Genomic DNA, 22,633 nt, shown 5'->3' with positions numbered 1-22,633 from the left:
CCTGTTCTAGATATTTCCTGTAAGTAGGATCATATAGTATGAACTCTTTAGAGATTAGCTTATTCCACTTAACACAGTAGTGTCTTAAAAGCTCATCTATGTTCTAGTGTATATTAGTATTTCATTCTTTTTGCCGTGGAGAATCATTTTTGGGGTGTGTGAAAGGGTGTTTTGAGACAGAGTGTAGCTAGGGTTGCCCTTAAACTTGTGAGACTCCTTAGTTCCCTGAGTCCTGAGACTACAAGTGCATGCCACCTGGGTTTTTGAGAATTATTGTATTTTAAAGATTATTCTGCATATTATCCAAGTCTTAGGGAATACAATGATTTTCCAAGGTTACACATGGCCTACACTCTAGAACGCATTTTGGGCCTATCTGCTATGAGTGCTCTTCTCCATGACCTGTCACTGGACGCTTCAGCGTGGCCATGCTGGGCCAAAGGAAGCTGGGGCAGGTGGGAAAGGTCCCCTGTAGCTACTGACGGCTCCATTTGTAGGTAGTGAGGCTAAGGGTTGGCACTGCTGAACCTGGGACCCAAGTGGCTTAGGAGAGGGGGAGCGGGAGAGAAGTAGAAGAGAAGAAGAGAGGGAAGGAGAGGGAGCTAACTGGGTGGAGCAGAGAAGGCAGAAGCCATTTCTGGACTTAGGCACAAAGTCATGGTCACAGGGCAGGAGGTCAAAAGTCCATAGTGAAAGCTCGGGTTGTGCTCATCCCCTTGGTTGGGATCAGGCTCTGTCCTTAATGTCAGCACAATTGACAGGTATATTAGAGGTACAGGTGATTGGCTGCTAGGGCTCTTGAGACTGGAGGACTCAGGAAGGAGTTTCTAGGCTCTTCTTGAAAACACTAGCCTGGAGGTAGTGTGTGTGTGTGTGTGTGTGTGTGTGTGTGTGTGTGTGTGTGTGTGTGTGTGTGTGGAGGGGGAGGGTCTAGCAGGAACTAAGCAGGGAGGGATACAAGTGGGAACCAAACCAGAGGGCACCAGGTTTTGGAGAAATCAGAGGGCGGATGGGCTTAGCCGGCCTCGTATGGGTGGCTCTGCCCACGCTCACCATCTGCCAGGAGTTTTGTGATTGGCTGCTTCAAGCTGGGATGTAGCCATCAGAAACACTTATTTCCAGGTGTCTGTGGAGGCCATATCCAAAGAGAAGTCCGAGACCAACTAGCAAGTTCTGGACACACAAGCAAGTCACCTTGGAGCCACCCAAAGGAGACAAATCTCATTTCTGGAGATGACAGTGGCCAATCCTTCACTGTTTCTAAGTGTAATACGGCGAGTTTCAGACCTGTGGGGTGGCTTTGTGTCATGAGAATCTGCAGGAGCGCCTCAAGTCCTCCTGCGGCCTTGTCCTCTTCTGATCCCGCCAGGTTATTTACAGGACAGGCTTTGGAAGGAATGTTCTTCACCTGAGACTTCCCCCCTCCGTTCTGGGCTGAGGGCTCCTCGGGAGCTTTCTGGTGGCCTCAAGGGTGGGAGGGCGCTGGGTCTTGGAGGCTCTGCCCAGGCCTGAGACAGAGGACAGGCCCGTGCGGTGCTGGGGCGGGGGATGGGGAGCCAAGCTAAACAGATGTGGGGCAGGTCAGGCTAGGGCACAGGGGCTCCGACGTCATGGTGGAGCCGCTCAGCCTGCGCCACCTCCTCAGTTACTGGTGTGAGGCTTTTACTTTTGCTCCAGGACTTTTGGGACAGTGGGTGGGGCTGACATTTCTTCAGCTTCTAATGGTGCCAAGTGCAAGCAAAGCATTTTCACAACTGTCCCGTGTGGTTTTCATCACATCACTTCACAGAGCAGGCCAGAGGCTCAGAGCGAGCAGGCTGGTCTCTTGGTCAGTTCTTTGAGCTCACCTGAAGATGCAAGTATCCCCCTTTTAGGGGGTCCTTCCTGACTGTGGCAGCTCCCACGCCCTCTCCCAGTCTGAGAGCCCCAAAGCCAGAGCATTTACTAGCTGCACCCTGTTTTGGGAAATGAGTCATCTGCTATCTCTGGGGATGTTTTGTGTGGTGAGATTCACTTCCTAGCTACATAAACAACAGGCCCAAACATTTAACTTTGTTGAGCTTCATTTCAACTGTAAAGGGGGCAGGCACCACCATGTGTAGGTCCTAGGGTTATTTTGAGGACCGAGGGCAATGGCGTGTGTGGGGACGCAGCGCAGGCTCCCTGGGGTGGTTCCCTTGCCTTGCTGCTGAGCCAGGCTGCACGCTATGCTAGCTGCTCAAGTGGTTGTGGCTGACAGAACTAGCCAACCAGAAACAGGGGGGCTGCTGAGACCCGTTCCAGGGGACCTTCCCACTTAGCTGCCAGATTTCAAGGCACTGTGAAGGCAGAGTAATCCTGAAAACACCAACCAACCAAAAAGAACCAGTGCAGGATACACGGATACCACCCTGGACCAATAAGATATGAGTGAAGCTCAGAGGTCCCTTGGGAACCCTGGTCCCGTTCCAGCTGAGCTTCTCTAGGGGACTCAATGGTTGTCAACCTTTCTGTCTGCAGTTTGAGTACATGCTCATTCCAGTGGCCAACCCAGGAAACACTCGTGCACGAATACAAATACCAACAGGATTTTATTCAAACAAAGGCAAGAACAATGACCTTCGGCTGGGTAAAAAACAATAAGTTAAAAACATGGTTATTTTTCAGACAATCAGCTATACAGTGTACAGGAGGTGACTTCCTCCTAGTCCCTTCCTGATGAATCTAATAGAGCATAAAAATAATTTATATCTATAAAATACCCTTATTCTTAAGCAAAATGAACTGGAGGCGATCCTAGGAGTTCCTCAGCTATGCACGCAATCTATTCCCGTCTCACATCATTTAAGGCAAAAATAGTCTAACCTATTGAGGCAGCGGGTGGGCTCAGGCCAGCCAGTGCTGTGTAAAGACACAAAGGAGCTTCTCTGCTCAGAGATGCCTGCTTAGGTCCTGTGGTCAAAAGATAGCTGCTTGGGCTCTGGAATCCCTTTTGTTTCTAGCCTTTACCTCAACCCAGAAGGAAGTGGTGGAGGTCTTGGCAGAGGAGGCTGGGGCTGATTTCGGACACTCCTTCAGTATGGGCTGGCGGGGCCTCAGGGGGTCCAAGAACCAGGCTGGTGGTGTTTTCAGGGCTGTAATAGCTCTGAGAGAAGCACACCGAGCAAGACTGAGGGAGGGTGGGCAGGTGGTCCGGTCCCTCACTCAGTTCCTCAGGCTACATCAATCTTTCTGGGAGTACCGGGAAGAAAATATCCGTGCGATCCTGCGGGTTTCTTCTTCAGGCAGGTTGGGAGGGAGAGAGATGGGCCTGGGGCGAGCGGGCCTTCGGGAGAGGGCGTCGCTGGCACCAGCGGCTTCGGCTTCGCTCTTGTCCTGGAGAGGAGGAAGTCAGCGGGTTAGCACTTAGCATGCGGCATTACCAATGAGCGACTTTGGCTTAAGCTTCCTTTGACTAACATTTATGGTGAACAAACTGTCTTGCAGAACATTGTAAGCTTATCTTAAGCCCTACTCCATTCCATGAGGCAGGTTTACCATTTCCTCATATTGTGGCTAAGGAAGTCACAGTTCAGGTGGAATAAACCCAAGGTCCTACAGCTCTGAGTGGCAGAGCTGACGTGGGCTGTCACTTCCAGAAGGTTTGAAGGTTTGAAGCTGCACTCCTGTCATGATTCTAGACATGTCCCTGTCCTGAGCTGGAGCTGTGTGTGACCTGAGGATCCTATCCTGCTCTTGGGGGAGGATACTGTGAATAATACACTCTCCGCTTGGCCCTTTGAGTTCCTAGAGCTTCCAGTGACACAAAGTACCAAACCCACTGTCTTGCTCCTAAACATCTCCGTCTCAGGCTGACAGGCATCACTTGTGCTGCCTTTCGGCGGCTTGCCGGTGCGACTTGCATGGCAGTCCTCCAAACTCCTGATTCTTTTTCCTGTGTCTTCTCAGCCAGCTGGGAGCTGGGCCCTTGGAGGAAGTGGAGACTAGCTGGGGAAGAGGCAGTGCTGAAGGGAGACATGCATAGCCACCGCGGGCGAACCTGGCATACAGATTGTCTGGGACACTGAACTCCAGCAGCCCGGTGGAGATCCTACAGTTTGGGACGCTTTCCCCTCTGCAATGGAAACCGAGGCCTAGCCAGGGTTGTTCCTGGGGTTTTCTTTCTTTTCCTTCGCCTCTTTAATGTGTACTGTGTGAAAGGGAGGCAGAAATGAACAGAACTTGCTTCCTTCCTTCAGAAGACAGAGTTAGGATCTGAGTGATAAACAGATCGACCCGCACAATAGGAACAGCAGTCAGAGCGCTTCCTGCCCAGGAGAAAGCAAGTAGCTGAGCACTCCTGAGGGTCCCTCCCGGACTAGAACGCGAAACGCCGGGCAAGTGTGCTCAAGCCCAGCAGGCCCTCAGTCCACCAGCTCACAGAACAAACAAGCTGTGCTAGAGCAAGGCTTCACAGCCGAGCCCCAACATAAGCTTTGACTTCAGGCAGGCCTAGGCTACAAGGGAAGAAGAAAAGCTACCTTTTGCTTCCCTCCAAAATATGAGAAGCAGCTGCATCTTCTAATAGCCCAGGCAGGGGAGGCAGGCTTCTGCCTGTGCTCTTTCCTCACTCTGGGCATTCCTGGCCATGGTCTGGCTGTCTGATCCACGTGACCGCGGCTGGGCCAGGTCAAGATGGGAGCTTGGAAGCTGTTAAGAGCAGCGGATGTGAAGACTGATAGCCACAGTGACCAGAGGCTTGAACTGGTGGAGAAGAGATTGCAGCAAACATCCATTCCTTCTAGAACCAGTGGTTATGATGTCATGTGCCAGCACTTTAGGTTTCTCTCTACTGTCAAACCCAGGGAGGGTGTTTCATGAACTATTTGGGGTTTAAAAGTGACACGTTTCACCCCAGTCCTCTGGCTGTAGTACAGACTGGGGTCACCAGCTGTAGATCACTTACCATTTCTTTCTTCACTATAATGAAAAGGACCTAAGATGATGTTTGTTTTATAAGCCAGATGGGGAAAATGGGCCTAAAAACTCGGTTTTCTATCTCAGCTCCCAAAACCAGACCTTTGTGTTCTCATCTACCAGAAGAGGAATCTTTGTATTTGGGAGAAACTTGATGGGTCGTGCTCTCAATGTTAGAAGCACCAACTATCTCAGTTCATGAAATGGCATCAAAGTCCTCTGTTGGTGATTCGTTAAGCCTTCTGGGAGCCCAGGTTCTACTCCATCTGATCAACTCTCATGAACAATAGGCAGAAGTGGCTCCTGTCCTCTCTAGAATGCTCCAGCTTCAGGTGGGTAGATACCGACTGCTCTCACAGTCACAGAGGTGATCCTTAGAGCTTGGGAGTACTGAGAAAGCAGCAGTCAGGAACATCTGAGACAGTCCATACAGGCTTCACGTAGAGCTGGAGCTGGGATCTAAGATGGAGGGTTAACAGAGCAGGACCGGCAGCAAGGCTACCCATCTGTGGAAAGGCATGAACGCAGGTCTGCAGATGCTGGCTATGCAGTATCTGCCTTGGGTTGAGTCCAGTGAGGCTGGCTCAGCCAACCTTCTAGCACCCACACCCAGACTCTGTGACATAGGTGGCCTTATCTGTGTGGCACAGGCCCAGGGACCAGGCTAGGGGCAGGACTTGGCTCTGTGCACAGGGCAGGGCAAGGGAGTGGAAAGACAGATCACATTTGGCTTTTATTGACCTTAAAAGGGTTTAGAAACAATTATGGCTACTTTTTCTTCATCTTGATTATTACCCCCAAATACCCTAACCCCTAAGGGTTGGGTAGAGAAAAACTGTTCAGAGCAGGGATGTACTAGCCCTTCCTATTAAAAGCTTTCACAACCCTGCTTGGTGGAGGGCACAGAAAATGGCCAGCATAGGGCGTGCGTGCTTAGAAGCAGAACTGTCAGAGCCTCCAGGGTCTTCGGGGCCTCGGAGCCTGGCAGTGGGGATCATGTATGGGTGGGATTCTTGGAAGAAGACTTGGGAAAAAAAACCCATGAAGGTAAGGCTGGGAATGTGGCTTAGTGGTAGAGTGCTTGCCTAGCATGCATGAAGCCCTGAGTTCGATTCTTTTTTTTTTTTTTTGGCCAGTCCTGGGCCTTGGACTCCGGGCCTGAGCACTGTCCCTGGCTTCTTCCCGCTCAAGGCTAGCACTCCGCCACTTGAGCCACAGCGCCGCTTCTGGCCGTTTTCTGTATATGTGGTGCTAGGGAATCGAACCTAGGGCCTCGTGTATCCGAGGCAGGCACTCTTGCCACTAGGCTATATCCCCAGCCCCCTGAGTTCGATTCTTTAGCACCACATAAACAGAAAAAGCTGGAAGTGGCGCTGTGGCTCAAGTGGCAGAGTGCTAGCCTTGAGCAAAAAAAAGAAGCCAGGGGCAGTGCTCAGGCCCTGAGTTCAAGCCCCAGGACTGGCAAAAAAACAAAAAACCAAAAACATTAAAGGTAAAATGTGATCATAGGAGATGGAGAGGGTATGCCGGGTGGAGGCCCAGCTAGAGAAACGTCCGGAGAAGGAACTGCTTTGCTGGCAAGGCAGTGGGCACCGCAGGGCTGACTGGGGGCATGGAGGGCAGCAGCAGAGGGGTTGAAGCTGCTGAAGGCAGTTCCTCAACGTTTAGGGAGGCTGTTGGACCTCAAAGAACTGACCTTGTAGTGGACAGGGATAAGTGTGTGTCTGTCCACTCAGTTCTTCCATATACAAGAACACACTCTTTTCTGGACACATGGATACCCAGGCCAAGAGGGTGCCAGGCTCTCCTGGTAATAGAGTTTTAAAGACGCTGTCAGTGACAAAGGCAGAGGTCTGCTGGGGAAAAGAATGAAACACATGGAAGGAGAAAGGCGTGGTAGTGGAAGAAAAATGTGGAGCTTCTCAGGGATCCACAAGTCAGGAGGTTAATCCTGCCTGGGGAATTTGCTCCTAGTCTCGTCTCTTCACTGGGGCTGGGAGGGCAACTCGCTTTCACTCTGCGTTTGGGTCCTACTCCCCTCTTTGGCCAGGTCCTTGTGAGGCAGCCTCTTCTCCAAATGCTCTCAGGAGAGTCCAGGCTTTCTGGTCTGAAATGTGATTGGATCCCAGCCACTGTGTTCTGCTTTCCCTCCACTGCAACCTCTGATGGATCCCTGTGAACAGGCCAGAGATCCTAGGGGGTGGTGGGCACAGGGGTTCTCTGTCTTCTTCCTCTGCCTTTGTGGTATCCCCATGTCTTTCTCAGAGGGGAGGCAGAGGATGGGGTAGAGAGAGTATTGGTCTGTGTTTCAACTCAACTATCTGCTTGCTTAAAGACGAAGACACTTTCTGTGGGTCTACTGAGACCCACTGTCAAGCTCAGAAATTCCCTCTGATCTTCTCACCCAGGTCTACTGTGAGTCTCACATGAATGCAGATGTGACTAAGGTTGTAGCCCTTAAAGATATGGCTGCACTGGAGCTAGAGCTGACCCTGACGACAGACACCACAGTGCAACAGAGCTCTTGCTTCAGGCAGGTCACGCTGCACAGGCCTTAGGCAGACAGGGGTCAGCGCCTCCCCAAGGTGTGCCCAGTGCTAGGCCAGGCAAGCTATCCCATGCCACTGCCTTCCTCACTGCAGTGAGCCTCTGGGTTGCGATCAAGGCTACTGCTTTCTGATTCAGTGGTATACCACTGAAAACAAAACTTTCCAGAGTAGCTGGGTGTTGGCGGCTCCCACCTGTAAGCCTAGCTACTCAGGAGGCTGAGATCTGAGGATCACGGTTCTAAGTCAGCCTAGGCAGGAATGTCCAGGAGACTCTTATTTCTAATTAATTTTTAATTATTTCTAAAAAATTGAAAGCAGCCAGGTGCTGCTGGCTCAGGCCTGTAATCCTAGCTACTCAAAAGGATGAGATCTGAGGATTGCGGTACAAAGCCAGGAGGGAAGAAAAGTCTGTGAGACTCTAATCCAATTAACTACCAGAAAACTGGAAGTGCACTAGCCTTGAGCTGAAGAGCTCAGGGGCAGAGCCCAAGCCCTGAGTTCAAACCCCACAACTGACAAAAACAAAGAAACCTGGAAGCCCAGTTGTGGCTCAAAGTAGAGCCCTAGCTTTGAGCAAAAAAAAAGGTCAGGTATAGCTTCCAGGCTGTGAGTTCAAACCCCATGACTGCCCACCCCCCCAAAAAAAATTGAAAGTAAACAACTGCCACTTCTGGATGGGCTGCTGCCTCAGAGAAGTGAGGGCTCAATAGAGCTGTCTGTCTCGCTCAACTTTCACCTCCTTGGCTGGCTGCCTTCCCCTGGGGTGGCAGTGACAAGAACTTCCTCGTTGCTAAAGACAGAAGCAAACTTAGCAGCCACAGCCAGCAGTAGAGGGAAGTGAGGTTCAGACACTTTGACGGAGGCCCCGTCCTGAGGTCAATCCTGACCTGCCCTGCCCTCCTGGGCCAGCCCCAGAAAGACTGGTCTGCTCTGAGATCGCTGTTCTTCCCTACATTGGAGCCTTGGTCATGGGCTTCTCACTACCTATGTGTTCCCTCCACACCCTGCTAGCAGGAGGGCTCCAAACTCCAGATTCCAGAGAGGGAAGGGTTAAAGAGGCTCTGTTGGGAGAGCTCCAGTTCCTCCTACATGCTGGCCTCAGAGCAGCTCTAGGACTTGAGCCCAGTGCCTGGCAGCTGGTCTGTAGGCCTGTTCTTAGTAGGCATCTGCCAACTTGCAGTCAGGGCCAGAGTTGGTACTGGCTAGTTCTGGCTGCTTCCCTTGACTTTTGTACACCCTTGGCCAGGCTGCTCATCTCCTTTCCAAACTTTTGTGTTATGGCCTTTATGGGCTGTGACCTTCAGGTCTCCTGTTGGACTGCTGTAGAGGGCTAGGGACTTGATGGTTTAATAAAGCAAGGAAGCAGCAGGTCGTGGCGACCTGCTTCAAAAGTGAGTACCTTCAGCCATTATATATAGGCTGAGAAGAGTAAAGCCGACCCTTGTTGATCTGATCTGGTTTTGTGAGGGCTAGGTTTCTCTACCAGGGCTGCATATCTTTGTGGTGTCTCTGGGCTTAGGGAAGGTAAATCACAGAAGAGAAAAATTCTTTAGGCTCCTAGAAAAAAAGAAGCCCAAAGCCTTAAGACTCATAGACAGATCCGCAGCAATGGCTAAGGCTAAGGATCCCCCTTTGGGTGGGCTGTATTTTGTCCTGGGCCTCTAAGTCAAGGTCTGAATTGTACACAGTCCTGAGCTCTAGCCAGGGAACTGTTCTTCACACTTCTGGGGCTACCCCCGCCCCCCCGCCACCAAGCTTTCAGTGTTGGATCATGCTGCTATGTCAGCATCTCCCTCCTCCTCCATATACCCTGTAAGAGGGAAGACATCTGGATAATGATATGAAAAAATAACAGAGCTAACACACTATGGCATTTATTGTATTATGTGCCAAGAACTGTTTTATACACACTGCATACCTTACTCAATACACAACCAATTATAGGAGGCAGATGCTATTATGCCATTTTTCAGATAAAGGAAGTACAGTCAGAAAACTTGCCCCAGGTTTTACAGCTAGGAAGTAGCAAGTCTAAGCATTAAAACAGGTAGTCTGGATTCAGAGGTCATGTTTCTAACCATTATGCCAAATTGTCTGGTGGGACAGAAGAGAGACATTATTGTTCAAGATTTAAGAAAGCCCACAGCAGAACCATGGCAGAGCCCCAAGCCTGCTGATTCTCAGCTTACCTGCTGGCTTGGCTATCTCCTTTCCTAGCGATGTGTGTGGGATTGGCTGAGTGGAAGGCGGCAAGCTAGGAAGGGAGTGGGTGGACAACTCAACCTGACTTTGTCTATTTCCTGCCTCCTACATTCCTTATGGAGAGCAGCCCCTAACCCCATACCTGTGGTCAGCATCAGGACTGTTCACCAAGAGGGAAGAGCCAGGGCTTAATGTAGGAAGCAAAGGAACAAGACAGGCCCCATTTCATAGAAAGATACTCTACCCAAGGCAGGGCAGAAAAGCCAAGGCTCGGAGGTCAGGTACCACCTTGTTCTTTGCTTGTGATTTCTATCTCATTCCCGAATTCTGTTGATTCTCTAAGGTTTCTTCTTTTATAAATTCAGTCTGCAAAGCTTTTCCTGCATCTTTGCCAAATTCTACCCTACCTGGCTCTTTCTCCATATTCATTCCATTTACTTTTGTCTTATTTAAGTGCTAATACAAATAGCATTAGAGCAAGTTAATGAGGAGTTTGCAAGCCACTGTCCCTATAAGAATTAGGAACTCTTGGGCTGGGAATGTGGCTTAGTGGTAGAGTGCTTGCCTAGTATGCATGAAGCCCTGGGTTCAATTCCTCAGCACCACAAAAACAGAAAAGTCCAGAAGTGGTACTGGCTCAAGTGGAAGAGCATAAAGAAGCCAGGAACAGTGCTCAGGCCCCAAGTCCAAGCCCCAGGACTGGGGAAAAAAAAAAAAAAAAGAAAAAAAGAATCAGGAACTCTTTGGAATTCCTACCACCTTTTGCCAAAAGAGAAATGGGTGAGTTTTGTATAGCTGATCAGATATAAGAAATGCTGGTTTCATAGTTTAGAAATTATAATGGGTGCTCGTTAAATGTGACTAAACTTTGTCTCAAAATAATTAAAATTAATATGTAGAAGCCAGTTTCTGGTGAAGTATCCATTTATTTTACACTGTTGTCAGGTAGCTCCACAGTTGATAATTTAACCAATAAATCAATTTGTTATTTGCTGAGAAATTATATTTTAAGTATCCTGTCAGAATTGGGAAAAAAATGCAAAACAGGGGCTGGGAATATGGCCTAGTGGCAGAGTGCTTGCCTCATATACATGAAGCCCCTAAGAAGTGGCGCTGTGGCTCAAGTGGTAGAGTGCTAGCCTTGAGCAAAAAGAAGCCAGAGACAGTGCTTAGGCCCTGAGTTCAAGGCCCAGGACTGCCAAAAAACAAAACAAAACAAAAATGCAAAACAGTTTTCTTTTGTCTCAGTAGAGACCACAGTTTATTTAGTATGTATGCATTTATTTCCTTCATGATATATTTGTTCTGGTACTTTTTTCTCCCTCAGAAGAATTGTTTTTGAGACTGCAGAGACAGATAAATGAGAAGTTTCTTGTGAAGGAAATGCTATGACTTTTCACATAAAAAATGTATTTACATTGTTAAAAAAAAAAACACATGAAGAAAGGGCATGGGAGATCAACTGTGTCACATGCTACCAGGAAGTCAAACTAGAGACTGAGAGTTGGGAAATGGGTCAGAAATAGTATAATTTTTCTCTCCTGTTGGGAAAGTAGGTAAAGTCTGACTTGAGTGCGAGTGTACATAGGCTACACAACATGGGTTGTGGTAGAAAAGGTTGAGCATGAGTAAGGTTAGCTAGAAATAGTCACAGGGGAGAGGAGTGGCGCTGGGAAAGATGACTAGAGTGCCGTGAAGTGACTGGGCTCCTACGGGGCAGAACCAACAGGTCTTCTGGCTTAGAACTGTGATCCTTAGCAGCCTCCTGAGGAGTTAGGATTATAGGCACGAGCCACGGGTGCCTGGCTTCAATTCTGTGTGTGTGTGTGTGTGTGTGTGTGTGTGTGCGCGCGCGCGTGAGTGTGCGTTTTCTTTCTTGGCATTGGGTATCGAACCCAGAATGTTGTACTTGCTAGGCAAGTGCTTTGTCACTGAGCTACATCCCAGCCCAATGTTTCAATTCTTTGTTGAATCTCAACTGCATGCCTATAAGGCCCTGCTCCACCATAGAAGCCATAATCTGAGCTCACAATAAACCACAGCGGAGCATACTACAGCATCCTCCAGGATGCCCTGAAGAAGACCTTTTTACTAATTTCACAGAAACACTCACTTGAAGCTTTGCAACCACCATGACGCCATCTGCCATAGGCATCTAGCGGGGGAAGCGGAGCCCAGCGGCTCTGCCGAGGCCTGCCCTATGGGCAGCCTGGAAAGCTGTCAGCATCCACGCCCGGGGCTTCGGCCACGGTTCCTCCAAGGGGTCTGAAGTTTGTGCAAACCTTCCCCTTGTTTTCTTGCTTTACTTGAGGACTCTGGCTCTATTGAGAACAGAAATATTTTTTTTCAACAAAAAATATGGGGGTATGATACTGCACACATTAACAAAAACTTTGTTGAGTGATCAAGTCTTTAAAAAATGAGGCGAATTCTTATTTGTCTTTCCTCACACTTCGTATTCTCATATTTGAAGACCAACGACAGCATTTCTTCTGAGGAATAGACACATTATGAAGATATAAACACAAAAGCAGGAAAAGCAGTTCTGCTTGGCAGTTGAGACGCATGCTCCCAGACCTCCTTTCCTGTGGCACACGACTCACTGACCCTTCGCCCACTTGGCCGGGGAACAAACCAGTAAAATGCTCAGCCATCTGACTGCCGGCTTCTCTTCTGGAGCGTAACGAACTGAGATTCGATGATAGCTTGGGTGATCCTGGGTGACAGCCTTATTTATCTCAGCTTATTTATGTAGAATACAGAAATAGCATTGCCTCCTTGTAGGTGTGAACAGGAAGTGCAGAGCCTCAGTTTCCTTGCTGATACTGTCTTGATAAGAAGTCTCTTTCAGAGCAGCTGATGTATTGATAGTCCCTTGACATTGACATTGTTCTGGGAAGTGGGGAAACTTCCGGAGGCAGGGTCCAGCCACAAGAAGTAGGTCAGCAGGAACATGACTTGAAAGGGGATACCTGGTCCCCAGTCCCCACCTTGTTCTTTGCTGTCTGCCACGAAATGAACATCCTGTAGCCATGTTCTGGCTCACTCCAGCTCAGAATCCAAACTGGACTGAAATCTCTGAAGCAATGAGTAAAGGCAACTTTCCCCCCCTCCCCCCCTCCTGCTTTAGTTGTTTATGTCAGGTACTTTGTCCTAGTGATGCTAAGTCTGACTAACATACTCAAATTTATTAAACAGGAATGTTAATAGCTATCTCACTGGGTTATTGGGAAAGTCCAAAGAGTTTGGATTTAGAATGATGCTTGTTGCAAAGGGAGTGTCTAACAGGAGTTATAAGAAACAAACACATTTTACTTGTAGCTTGCATTAGTCTGTAAAATTTTGCTTTCTTTGGTGGGGTAGAAATGGGGTTTGGACTTAGGGATGTATGTATCTTGGGAAAGTGTTTTTCCACTGAGCTGCCCAGATTTTTTAGCTTATTTTTTTTTGTTTTTGAGTAGGCTCTTGTGCTTTTGCCTGAGGCTGTCATTGGACCACAATCTTCCTACCTCCTCCTATACATAGCGAGAATTAAAGGTTTAAACTGCTACACCTATAGCTTAATTTTTGTATGGGCAAGCATGGAATCCATTTCTCCCATCTCTATTTTCTGCATAGCTGGGATGAGAGGTGTAAACCACTATACTTGGACTTTAATTTTTTGTGTGAGTGTGAAAATAGCAATACTGCCAAAGGCTATCTACAAATTGAATGCAATACCTATCAATAGAGAAAGCAATCCAAAAGTTCATATGGAAAAATACAAGACCTCAAATAGCAAAAACAATCTTAGCAGGAAGAACAGTGCTGGAGGAATATCAATACCAAACTTCAAACTCTATTACAAAGCTATAGTAAGAACAACAGCTGGTATTGGCACAAGAACAGGCCTGAGGACCAATGGAATAGAACTGAAGACTCAGAAATGAACCAGCAGACCTATGGCCACCTAATCCTTGATAAGGGAGCTAAAAAAAATAGGATGGAAGAAAGACAGTCTCTTCAACAAATGGTGCTGGCAAAATTGGTTAAACACCTGTAACAAACTAAAGCTAGATCCTTATATCACTCTGCACCGGAATCAATTCCAAATGATCAAAGACCTCGAGTAAAATCAGATACTCTGAAAACATTGCAGGAAGGAACAGGAGAAACACTAGGGCTCCTTGGCACAGGATGAGACTTTCTTAATAAAGGCCCAGAAACACAGCAAATCAAAGAAAGGTTGGACACATGGGATTGCGTCAAACTGCAGAGCTTCTACATGGCAAAGGACAGAGCTTGTAAGATAAAGAGAAAGGCCACAGACTGGGAGAAGATCTTCACTGGCCATACAACAGACAAGGGCTTCGTATCTAAAATGTACATAGAACTCAAAACATTAAGTTTCCCCCAAACAAATCCTCAAAGAAACAACTACCCCCTTAACAAATGGGCTAACGACTTAGAGAGAGACTTCTCTGAAGAGGAAATGAGAATGGCCATGAGGCACATGAAGTGTAAGCTGAAAATGGCATCCGCTGCCATTGCCATTCTCTCATCCAGACCTGACTTGGCTGCCTCGGTCCTGAGGATGCATCTCCGCAGTCCTCCACCTCCGCCTGCCTTTGCTTAGCTGGAGCTCTTACAGTACTCATGTGCATTACTGTCATGGTTCTTGTTTTTATGCTCGTGTACTGCTGTTTCTTGCACATCTGTCTTACCTGGCAAGGTCCTGCTCTTATCTTCTGCATGTTTTCTGAGTTCCCAGCACAGCACTGGACCCATAGACTATGTTCAGTGCAAGCCAAGGAGTGACCACTGCCAAAGCCTCTCCAGGAAGTCCTCATCCCTTCAGAGAAGAGATGCTGCCTCTACACAGGGGGAGGTCAGCGGCTGGTCTTACCTGATCTGCTGCTGCTGGTGGTGGCAAAGCTGTAGAGAGTGAGAGTATCCTCATGGAGGCCTCCAGCTGCTGGGGAGGCAAAAAGAAGTTGGGAACCACAATGGGCTCTGGGCTGTGACAGTGGTTAAGGCACAAAAATCCCATGGGTTTACCCCTTTCCAGGCCAGTATCTCTGCTGAGCTCACACATACCATTCATCCTATCTCCCTACTTTTTCTTCCTGCTCATGAATTCTTGCCTCATGTGGTTCCTTCCCACTGTAAGACCCTGCCTGCTCCTATGAGTCCAAATCCTTCCTCCCCCAGGAAGCCCTCTCATAATCGTGTTCATGGGAGCCCTCCTTCCTTACTTTCCAGAGCATGATCTGTAACACAGAATGTTTCATTAGTGTGATGACCTGACCCTCATTACACTCAGGTTTCTCAATGGCAGAATATGGTATGGTTCCTTTCAGTTACCGTAGTACCTGCTTAGAGCTAGTCCCAAGTGCTGATTTGTTGAAGGCCTACTGGTTAAAAGCTGACCCAGGAAATCAGAGGCAGAGAATAGGCGGGGAGGTCACTCCAAAGGCAGCAACGTAGGCAGGACTGTAGGTGCCTGATGCCGAAGGAGGCCCTTTGCGTGGCAACTCTTGGAAAGGAGGCTTAATTTTGAGGGGACTTTGATGTTGGGGACGAGTGTGATGTTCTTTTTTTTTTTTGGTGCCAGTCCTGGGGTTTGAACTTAGGGCCTCCCTGAGCTTCTTTTGCTCAAGGCTAGCACTCTACCACTTGAACAGCGCCACTTCCGGCTTTTTCTGTTTATATGGTACTGAGGAATGGAACCCAGGGCTTCAGGCATGCTAGGCAAGCACTCTACCACTAAGCCACATTCCCAGCCCATGATGTTCTGATTGTTTTGTTTCTGCTTATGTAGTTAAGCATGGTTCTGGTCCAAATTCATTTACCAGGGTTTCTATTTTCCCATTCTTTGCATGTTGATTCTGAACTCCAAGAGGGCAGAGATGATGTCTTTGTTTTTATAGCCATATCCTTGACTCTCAGCAGTGCCTGGCATAGAGTAAGTGCTCAATAAATACCTACTGAGTGAATGGAATGCATCCAGGTCCAGCTTCAGGTAAAGTCTGATTTTTCTGTTGAGATGGAGTGGTATGGAGGTCACAAGGGGAAAGAACTCTTTGATCAGAGCCTTCTCCCGAAGTGCAGATGAGGCAGGGCCTATCTGCTTCTGCTGCTGTCTGCTGGGGGGCGGGAGGAGGATCTGGCAGTCAGTCAGCTCATGCTTTGGGGCAGGAACAGCACTGCTGGGATGTACCGGGTCTGAGCGTGGAAGCTCTCACCACCTATCACCTTCTGCCTGCTCTGTGTCCTGCACCAATAGGGCCACCATCTAACTTACAAGTTCTGCCCTCAGTTTATGAAACATGCAAAGTTTCTCTATTAGTAAGCTCAGCCCTTCATCTCTAATGCTAAAAGTGGAGCTGTGGTTCAAGTGTGGTAGAACACTAGCCTTGAGCAAGAATATTGAGACAGTGCCCCGTCCTGAGTTCCCTTCTCTAGTTACCACTTAGCTGTCAGTTATTACATGCATACCGTCAGGAAAGTTCACTTTTTGTGCTTCAGTATCTTCATGGTTTAAACAGAAGAAATTAGTATGCATAAATGGGTTTATAGGTATAAATGGGTTTCTACATGAAAGGTAGTTATACCAGGCATTCTTACCCATTCTTCCAGCTTGTTCCTGTGCCTCCAAGGTCCTCCCAGGGAACACATGCTCATCTACTTTTGACTCATCCCCCCACTACTTCAGAGTGTGGCTGCAACCTGAAACTCCCTTGTAGGCTCTGCTTGCTTCCTCCTTCCCTCTCCAGACTCACCCAGTTCTGACCTTCTTGCTGTCCTGACTCCCAGAAATGCCCACTTGCATACCCGGTCCCATGCCCGCATCTTCCTCCATGTCCCACAGGTCCCTCTTCCCCCAAACCTGTCTTTGTGCCATTCCCTAACACAGTAAATGACATCACCAACCTAGCAACTTGTGACAACCTGCTGGAGGTCTGACAGGCAGTCAGCAACACTCTAAGTTAACTCTCCATAAATTAACCTTTCTATGCCCCCTCCTTCCCATTCTCTGCCTCTCTGTGTGATCCCTGGATGTTTCTTGTCATTCTCCTATGAGGCACTGCGTATTTCAGGCCAGACCGTCTCTATTTCTTGCTGGAGCAAGTTTCCTAAGTTGGCTTCTGGTCTCCCTGATCGAATCTGTCTCCTACAAGGCACAGAGGGACTTTTCTAATATGTAAATCTGACTGTATCACTCAACAGTTAACATTTATTGGACACTATGTATAGGAATTTTGCTATTGTATGATTATTTTGATTTTATAACCCCATGATTACTATTATTACCTGCTTTTTTTGTTGTTGTTGTTTCCAGTCCCAGGGCTGGAACTCAGGGATGGGGCACTGTCTCTAGGTATTTTTGCTCAAGGCTACTGTTCTACCACACTTGAACTACAGCTCCACTTCTAGCTTTCTGGTGGTTAACTGGATATAAGAGTCTCATGGACATTCTTCCCTGGCTGGCTTTGAACTAACTCCCATTTTAGAGAAAGAAAACTCATGTTATTTGTAAGGCAAAGTCACAGCACTTCAATCTAGTTTAAAATGCTAAGAACCAGGCCTTGCCTCATAAGTCTGGTATCAAGCCACTATGTACTGCCCAGAGGCCAACAGATGTTTTTTCCCCCCCCTTTAGTAATGGTATTTGAATTTAGGACCTCATGCTTGCTAGGGATGTGTGCTACGAGTTACCACCCAGCCCTTTTTCTTAGGTTATTTTTGTGATAGGGTATTATTACATTTTGCTCAGGTCAGCTTGGATAATGACTCATCTATTTGTACTTCCTGTATAGATGGGAAAACAGGTGTGTGCCACTATGTCCAGATTTTATTGGTTGACATGCAGTCTTGTAAACTTTTTGCCTGGGCTGGCCTCCTCAAACTGTGATCCTCCTGATCTGACCCTTCTGAGTGGACAGGATTATAGCTATGCGCCACTGCGCCCAAGATGCTAGGCTCTTTTGCTTGTTTAGGCCTCTGCACACTAGTTTGCCCTAGTTAGAACTTTTTTTTTCTTTTTTTGAGACGGGTTCGCTATGTAGCCTAGGTTAGTCTGAAACTCACGATTATCCTCTCTTAGTCTTTCAAGGGCCTGGAATGCTTACTCACTGTTAAGGTCTGGCTCTTAGATCTCTTTCTGCAGGACCGCCAAGCAGAGGTAAGGTAGTCCCTCCTCTTGCTCCACCTCTCACCACAGCACACTCAACAATTTGCTTACTTACTGATTCCTTCCATCAGGTAATGGAAATGTGATTGAAATGGAAATCTGATTCAAATTCTGTCTTCAGTATCCAGCACAAAGCCTGGTAATACTTTTTTTTTTTTTCTTTTGAAATGAATGCATGGTGGGAAAGGCTTAACCTTAAGCCTGGGCACATGTGGTAGTTCCTCTATCAACCCCACTCTGAGCAAACTGAAATGGCTATGAGGTTAGCAATGGCCGGAGCCAGGATGGACAAGGCCGGGGAAGAACTTCAACAGAGTGGTTTGAATGCTCAGTCCCCAGACACCACACCTATTAGGCCTTTCTCATCATCAGGTTTTTCTGACCTATAGTTGAGTGTCTGCCTAGCAATGTGAGGCCAAGTTTAAACCCTGGCACTGAAAAAACAATTACATTTGTAATGTGTACTACTGTTTCTACAAACCATGCTAGATCAGTTTACTCTGTACTTACTGATACCTACACTGCAAAGCCAGGTAAAAAAGACACAGGAAAAGATGAGGTTACTGACCTCAAAAGCTAAAAGTCTGATGGGTAAGAGATGATTGCTTCCATCTTATATGAGAAGAAACAGGCGCAGAAAGGCAAAACCTGAATTCACACGAGTAATATGGGTCTCCAAGGGTCAGAGTCAGGCCCCCTGTGAGGATCTCTACTCAGTAAAGTGGCCTGCTTCACTTACCTACTAGCCATGCAATATCTCTTTCTCCAAAGGGTATTGTCACGAAACCAGGTGAACTAATCTGATCAGACATTAAGCCTGTAGATGGTTCCTTCTTCCTATTAGTAGTGACATTCTGGGACTTGGGCAAGTCCATCTCAATGGTGCCCACTTCCCCATAGCTACATCATTTGGCTTAAAAAAAAAATGAAACTGAATTGTGAAATGGTAACCCCTCTGTACAACACCTTAATAATAATAAAAAAATTATGCTAAAAAATTAAATCACAGGAGTCACTTAACCTCATTTTCTTTTTTTTTTTTTTTGGCCAGGCCTGGGCTTGGACTCAAGGCCTGAGCACTGTCCCTGGCTTCTTTTTGCTCAAGGCTAGTACTCTGCCACTTGAGCCACAGCGCCACTTCTGGCCGTTTTCTATATATGTGGTGCTGGGGAATCGAACCCAGGGCTTCATGTATAGGAGGCAAGCACTCTTGCCACTAGGCCATATTCCCAGCCCCTAACCTCATTTTCTTTACATGCAGAATAGACATCACTGACTGTTGATGACGAAATGAAAAATACAATGCCTAGCACATAGTAAATCAAAATGGCAGTGCTCTTCTCTCTCCACACACCCTCTTCTTTTTTTCTTTTTGTGGTAGTAGTAATGGAACTCAGGCCCTATGCCAGACAAGTGCTCTGCCATCTAACCCTTACACTTTCCCCCCTTTACATTTCAACAGAGATCCTGGGTCTTGTCTTCAAGTGGTAAACTACCCAACAGATGGACTAGATAATCAGGTAGGAAAGCTTATGAATGTGCTACCAATACCTAGAACCAGAGCATAGTATTACATGCCAGACACCTGGCACATAATGGTATCAACAGTCGATTTGTAGCACCTGTTATTCAGGTGAGTTGTCTGAAGGGTCTTCCATGCCCCCCACTGTATTCGACAAGAATGGCCACTGCACACATTCACACTCGGCTAGCCTACTACCAGCATCCAAAATGCTTGGAGGTGGTGGAAGGGGCCACTTGTGGGAAACACCAAAGGATACAGGAGGCTCTGCTTTGTGGACACTTCTGATTCAGTTGTCACCTGCTTCTGCCTGATGTCAGAGGAGTCCACAGGTGGCTTCTTATGGTTTTCCTCTTTTTTCTGGGAAGATATTTGTAGTGGGAACTTCTCAAAGCTATCAGCAGAGTCACTGAGCTCACTGGAAGCAGATTCATTTTCAGTCTGGGCTTCTGCCTTGTCATCCTTGTCTTGATTTGCTGGAGTTGAGCTCCACTCAATAGAAGCATTGCTCTGTTGCACTCCTGAGAGTGATGGGTATAGGACCAACTGAGGGTTGGTTGAGGCAGACTCATCAACCCTGTCCTTAGGGAGACCACCTTCACAAGCAACACGACTTTGGCCAGGAGAGCCCTGCCCAGGCAGTTGGGGGTTGATAGCCCTTTCTGGGCTTGAGAAAAAGCTACTTCTGACCTTGAGTTCCTGTCTGGGGAAAGGCTCTGAAGGATAGGAAGAGTCTTTCCTCTGTACCTCATCAGGCTGAGGGCTGCTGACCTCACTTATGTCTGACACAAAACTGGACCAAGGGCTAGTTTTATCTGTCACAGTGGTGATTTCATTTAGGGTCCTGGGCTCAATGACATCTTCTTCATAGTCCTCATCACTGCCGGCTGGGCCTGTCTCAGGGTCCTCACTGCTCTGCATCCTTGTAATGGGTACTGTTTGCCCCAGGGTCTCATGGAACATTCCTTCTTCACCTGCAAACTCTTCAAGAGCAGGGGGAGAGGAATTTGTGTCCTCCTCTACTGCCAATGGCTTGTGTGGAGTTGTGCTTCGTTCTGGCATAGTGTCTGTGTCTTTAGTATCTGGGACAGCGGTGGTGGTGCTTCTACTCCTGGCTCGGTGAGAAGTCAAAGCTGCTTGAGAATTCCTGGTGATAGTCTGCAGATCTGAACAGCAACAGATAGGACTCTTACCACAAGGCAGGGCCACAGACATTGCAATGTTCCTACATTGGTTTCTAGCTTCACAAATATCCTTGTGACCAGACTTTGAACAAACCTTAAAGCAGTTAACTCACCCAAGAGTCAGTGAAACTATATTCACAGCAGTACCATTTCTAGTACTTTATTCTAATATCAGAGGACCAAAATCTAATCTATTTATAGTTGTGGATACATTTGTGGAAATGCTTTCTGAGACTATCTGCTCATGCTCAGGAATTCTCAGGAGCTGGGAGTCCTGACGGGCATGTTCACGCTTCCATTTACTTCAGTAATTACCTATATTAAAAACCAAAATAAGAATCTGCTTATTTACCTATTTGATGACAGTTATTAAAATTACCTATCTTACCTGAAAAATAAAAGCAAGGAGATATCTACCACCCACAAAGAAAATGGGGGCAGCAGGAGTGTTGGAAAGAGCACAGTGGTTTTATGTCTGGTCACTCTTAGGTTCATGTTTCTAATGTCACTTGTTAAGTGTGATTATGAGCAAACTGTGATTGTGAGCAAATTGTCCTTCCTGTGTCTGGTTTTCTTTTCCATCTTTTTCCCTTCATTCTACTGATATGGGGGTTAAATTCAGGATCTCAGGTTTGTTGTTTTTTTTTTTTTTTTTTGGCCAGTCCGGGGGCTTGGACTCAGGGCCTTAGCACTGTCCCTGGCTTCTTTTTGCTCAAGGCTAGCACTCCGCCACTTGAGCCACAGCGCCACGTCTGGCCGTTTTCTGTATATGTGGTGCTGGGGAATTGAACCCAGGGCCTCATGTATACGAGGCAAGCACTCTTGCCACTAGGCCATATCCCCAGCCCAGGATCTCAGGTTTGGAAGGCATGTGCTCCACCAATTGAGCCACATATCCAGACATTTTTGCTATAGTTGTTTTCCAGACAAGTTCTTGATTTTTTTTTTTTTTTTTTTTTTTTTTTGCCTAGTCTGACCTGGTTTAAAATCCTATTTATGTTTTCTACATAGCTGGGATGACAGATGTGCACAGCCACACCCAACTTCTGGTTCAGATGAAGTCTTGCCAACTATTTGTCCAGGCTGGCTCTTAATCCAGATCACCTCTCAAGTAGCTGTGTAAGACACAGCACCTGGCACGTTGTTATTTTAATTGTGATATAACCCACTTTACAAGTTAAAGAATACATGAAAGTAAATGGGTATACACTATGTGGTACATATATAAGCATTTATAAATAGAAACTACTAGTTAGCTCTAATTTTTTGGAGTAAATCAATTAATAAAAAATCAATTAATAAGCAGGTTGTTATGATTATATGTTTTTGTAGTTGCAAAAGCTGAGCAAGATCACTTGGGTTCAGGAGTTTGGGCCCCACCAGGGCAACACAACAAGATCCCATCTCAAAAGGAAAAAAAGGACGGGGCTGGGGATATAGCCTAGTGGCAAGAGTGCCTGCCTCGGATACATGAGGCCCTAGGTTTGATTCCCCAGCACCACAAATACAGAAAAAACGGCTAGAAGCGGCGCTGTAGCTCACGTGGCAGAGTGCTAGCCTTGAGCGGGAAGAAGCCAGGGACAGTGCTCAGGCCCTGAGTCCAAGGCCCAGGACTGGCCAAAAAAAAAAAAAAAAAAAGGAAAAAAAGGAAAATAAGTAAATGATACATGCTCTTAGCTCTTTGAGAAGAAAAAATTAGGAACTGGAGACAAATTTGATTCCAGTGTGTGTGTGTGTGTGTGTGTGTGAGAGAGAGAGAGAGAGAGAGAGAGAGAGAAATAGAGAGAAAGAGACAGAGAGAGAAAGAGATAAAGGAGGGGGGAGAGAGAGGGAGATATCAGAGCTCTTCACCTAACAGAGCTCAGCACCTTTACAGTATGTGTTGGTTGTTTACCATGTCGACAATATTCAGGCCATTAAAGGGAATAAGCACATGTATAAAAACAGAAAATCTCTACCAGGGAACGGATGATCCTGGTCATCTGGCCCTTTATGAACAACAAGAGCTGCTTAATGTATCTTGGAAAGAAAGAGCATAGTTTGTACCTAATATCAATCACTTTTCTAC

At 47.1% G+C, this 22,633-nt stretch overlaps 1 protein-coding gene across 3 annotated transcripts in view; it reads right to left on the bottom strand.

Moving 5' to 3' along the window:
* Positions 1 to 2,551: 2,551 nt before the first annotated feature.
* Positions 2,552 to 22,633, bottom strand: part of C2cd3 (C2 domain containing 3 centriole elongation regulator) — a 95,721-nt gene continuing 75,639 nt past the window's right edge. For all 3 annotated transcript variants that reach the window (XM_048360586.1, XM_048360585.1, XM_048360587.1), the window contains 3 exons: positions 19,641 to 20,547; positions 14,572 to 14,683; positions 2,552 to 3,354 (listed from right to left, as the gene is read on the bottom strand). In XM_048360586.1, the coding sequence (XP_048216543.1) occupies positions 3,202 to 3,354; positions 14,572 to 14,683; positions 19,641 to 20,547 (1,172 nt within the window). In that variant the 3' untranslated portion in view covers positions 2,552 to 3,201. The remainder of the gene's footprint in view (positions 3,355 to 14,571; positions 14,684 to 19,640; positions 20,548 to 22,633) is intronic.

The sequence above is a fragment of the Perognathus longimembris genome, chromosome 13 (genome assembly GCF_023159225.1).
Source record: "Perognathus longimembris pacificus isolate PPM17 chromosome 13, ASM2315922v1, whole genome shotgun sequence".
NCBI classification, from domain to species: Eukaryota; Metazoa; Chordata; class Mammalia; order Rodentia; family Heteromyidae; genus Perognathus; species Perognathus longimembris.
This window is presented reverse-complemented; position numbering and strand designations above follow the sequence as displayed.